General features: G+C 50.7%; 1 protein-coding gene across 1 annotated transcript; it reads left to right on the top strand.

Moving 5' to 3' along the window:
* The first annotated feature begins 524 nt into the window (after positions 1 to 524).
* dmrt3a (doublesex and mab-3 related transcription factor 3a) lies at positions 525 to 3,220 on the top strand. Its single transcript, XM_034542237.1, has 2 exons — positions 525 to 915; positions 2,202 to 3,220. The coding sequence occupies exons 1-2, from the start codon at positions 525 to 527 to the stop codon at positions 3,218 to 3,220; spliced, it is 1,410 nt and encodes a 469-aa protein (XP_034398128.1).
* Positions 3,221 to 3,707: the final 487 nt, after the last annotated feature.

Here is a 3,707-nt window from a genome sequence, read left to right as displayed (position 1 = left end):
CTGCAGACCACTTAATATATAGACTTTAAAGCCCGACACAACACTACATTTATGGGTACACTTTTGAATTATTCCACCTAATCTAAACCTCACAATCTTTTTTTTCTCAAGATAATGTTGCATTTCCTCCCCGATAAAGCTGCAATGAGTCTCTTAACTCCTCATTTAAGTCTCTAAACGCACGGAGAACCTCTGTGTTTCGTCATCTGATCCATGCTGTAGCAGGTTGTGTTTTTTTTCCAGCCTCACATGGACATTTTTTGCAGCGTGCGTTGACGCGAGTGACAGCGTTTGGTTACTCGCGTCGGCCCCTGATGCATATCTGAGCTGTCAGCCGTGTGTGGGGGGGAGGAGAAAGGTGGATCCTCCACAACACAACAAGCCAACACCTCTTCTCCTCGTCCTGTCATGCGTGAGGGGGCTGAGCGGCTCCATCAGCTCCGCGCGCACACAGCGACACTCCCGACGCGCCTCCCTCCTTCCGCAGACGCTCCTGCAGCGCGTCCCGGGGAACCGACGACACGATGAATGGCTACGGGTCCCCGTACCTGTACATGGGGGCTCCGGTGTCTCAGCCCCGCGCCCCGCTGCAGAGGACCCCCAAGTGCGCGCGGTGCCGCAACCACGGCGTGCTGTCGTGGCTCAAAGGTCACAAGCGCTACTGCCGCTTCAAGGACTGCACGTGCGAGAAGTGCATCCTCATCATCGAGCGGCAGCGCGTCATGGCGGCGCAGGTGGCGCTGCGCCGGCAGCAGGCCAACGAGAGCCTGGAGAGCCTCATCCCGGAGTCGCTCAGGGTGCTGCCGGGCCTCGGCATGGCCGGAGCCGGCGAGGGGAACCAGGCGAGGGCGGAGGAGCTGGAGCTGAGGTGGAGCGGCACGGAGGCGGTGCAGACCGGAGCACAGGCACGCGCAGGTGGGGAGGAGAGAGCTCCACTTTGTACTTGTCTGATTTGGGATTTTTTTTTAAAACTAATTAAGTACAAACATAATACACTATTACAATGATAATAATAATGTTAGTAATAATAATACAGAAACAACGTTGTCCATTCAATCCGGCAGGAAAAGGAAGTAAAACATTCCTAAATAAGGGCCATGAAAACTGTGATTGATATGTTCATTTAATATATTGTAAACTGTTCTTTACCATCTGAAAAGATGCTGCCATTGGTGTTCTTATGTATAATAAATATTCCAGTGACACAAAGGTAACTCTAATGTTGCTTTATGAATGACACATTTGTTAAAATACAGTTTTTCATGGTAAGAAGATGCAACTTTATTTGATAAATTAACAGAAAAAAAAAACATTAAAGAAACCAGATGCATGAACTTAAAAGAAATATGCACACATGTCGTCGATCACAGGGCAAAGGTGTTTTTTTTTTTACAAAACTATTTTTTAAATAAGTTGAGTTATTAATAGTTATGATAATTCCGTTTTCATTTTTTTAATGTTTGGTATATTCGTTTCAAGAAATGTTTTTGTAAATTAACTGTTTTTTATTTGGCCTTTTATTTATTGAAAATTGCAACGAAAAAAAGATGTGTTTTTGTTTTAAAATGGAAGATTCTTTTATAATATAGTTTTACAAAAATATCAGGAAAGATTTTTCTCCCCATTATTTAGGAAATTGTCGTTCGGTCATTTTAAGACATTTAGATTTATCTCCTCTAATTTCAGTATTTCGAAAGTTGTATCTCTGTTTTGTCATTGATCTAATGATTGTTTTATATAAAAGATAATATGATATATATTATTATATAATATGCTCATCATTCCTCCCAATATTCTGCCGTGATAATCCCTGCAATATGTCGCAGTGCAGGGTTTGTGTTGACCCTGGTTGTTGTTGTTGTTGTTTTTTCCTGACACAAACATTTGGACCCCCCCCCCCCCCCCCCCCCAACTAACTCCTCACCAGCTCCATCTCTCTGACAGACAGAGCTGAGTGTTTAACAAAGAGCACATGACCAATCAAATGTAATCTCCATTATCTCTTCTTGCAGGAGGTCAACTCCACTTGACATTTTACAAACAAACAAACAAAGTCCACATGAGGATTCAGGAGTTTGCATTTAGAAAAGTGCAGAAAATAAATGTTTCTGAAGTCACATTAGTGTCTTTAATTAATTTGACAAGATTCAATGTTATTTATTCTTCCCGTTGTGTTGCAGAACCGACAGATGAGGGTCCAGATGAGGGGTCCGGGTCCGGGGCTGAAAACGGGGGGAGCTCCAGCGAGAAGGAGCAGGACCCGGTGAGCTCGCCCGAGGGCTCCAAACCGAACTCCTGCTACACCCCGGAGCCCCCGGAGACCCCCACCCGGCCGGAGGAGGGCCGCTACGGCCTCCCGAAAGCAGCCGACCGCGCGGAGAAGGAAGCCAAAGCCGAGAGCCCGCAGAAGTACCCCGTCAGCCCCGCGGAGCACGGCGTGCTGATCGAAGGCCTCGCGGGCTCCATCAACCTGCCCTTCAGCCTGCGGGCCAACCGGCCGCCGCTGGAGGTCCTCAAGAAGATCTTCCCCGCTCACAAGCCCCCCGTCCTGGAGCTCATCCTCCGAGGCTGCGGGGGGGACCTGGTGGGGGCCATCGAGGTGCTGCTGTCCAGCCGGAGTCACGACGGGGGCAGCGCGCACGCCGACCCGCACCCGGACGCCCTCTTGTTGCCCACGAACGGACACCTGTTCGAGCACACGCTGGGCACCTACCACCCGGTGTCCACCTCCGCCAAGTGGTCCGTGGGCTCCGCCTTCCGGGTCCCGGAGTCCCTCCGGTTCGCGTCCGACGTCTCCGCCTCGGGCGTGGTGTCCGGCGGCGGCGGCGGCGGCGGCCCGCTGGCTGTCCCCATGCAGCACCCGTCCTTCCCGCAGCAGCCCACGCGCTACCCGCTCATGCTGCGCAACTCGCTGACGCGCAGCCACGCCGGCCCCTTCGTGCACAACGACGTGACTCTGTGGAATACCATGGCGCTGCAGCAGCAGTACCAGCTGCGCTCGGCGGCCCAGTACGTGTCGCCGTTCTCGCCCGGGGGCCCCGCCGGGTCCGTGTTCCGCGGCTCCCCGGTCCTCCCCTCCAGACCCTCCGGGGAGCCGCGCGTCGGCGTCCAGGAGGAGAGCGGCCCGCTGGGGCCCAAGGCGGGCCTCTACTCCCCGGAGGAGGAGTACGAGGAGCGGTCCGACTCCGCGGACTCCCGAATCCTGAACTCGTCCACTTGAAGAAGCTGCGATGGACTAAAAGAACCGCAGCGGACACCAAATATGTATTATTGTGTGTGTGTGTGTGTGTGTGTGTGTGTGTGCGTGCGCGTGTAAAGGGGTCTTTTTTTCCGTCTTGTTTGAATTCAACCGTGTCACGCAATCACCATTTTATTTTTATTTTTTTAAACAGGTGACATTAATCCTCTCTGACGTCACCCGCGCTCTTGACGCGCCACGTGGTCCACGTAACACCCCCCCCCCCCCCCCCCCCCCCAAAAAATGGATTGAATGTAAAACGAGACCGGAAGTCTTTATTTCCCGTCATGCAGCATGTTTAGTACTGTGAACACTCTGGATGTTTAAGGATCATCAACGCATGTGAAGAGTATATGCCAAATAAATCTGAGCTTCCAAACGGATCAGATTGTCTTTTATTGACTTTTATTAATTCACATGAATTTATATATATATATATATATATATATATATATATATATATATATGT

Source organism: Cyclopterus lumpus, chromosome 9, assembly GCF_009769545.1.
Source record: "Cyclopterus lumpus isolate fCycLum1 chromosome 9, fCycLum1.pri, whole genome shotgun sequence".
Taxonomy (NCBI): domain Eukaryota; kingdom Metazoa; phylum Chordata; class Actinopteri; order Perciformes; family Cyclopteridae; genus Cyclopterus; species Cyclopterus lumpus.
Note: the sequence above shows the minus strand (reverse complement) of the source record. Positions and strands in the feature narration are given on the sequence as shown.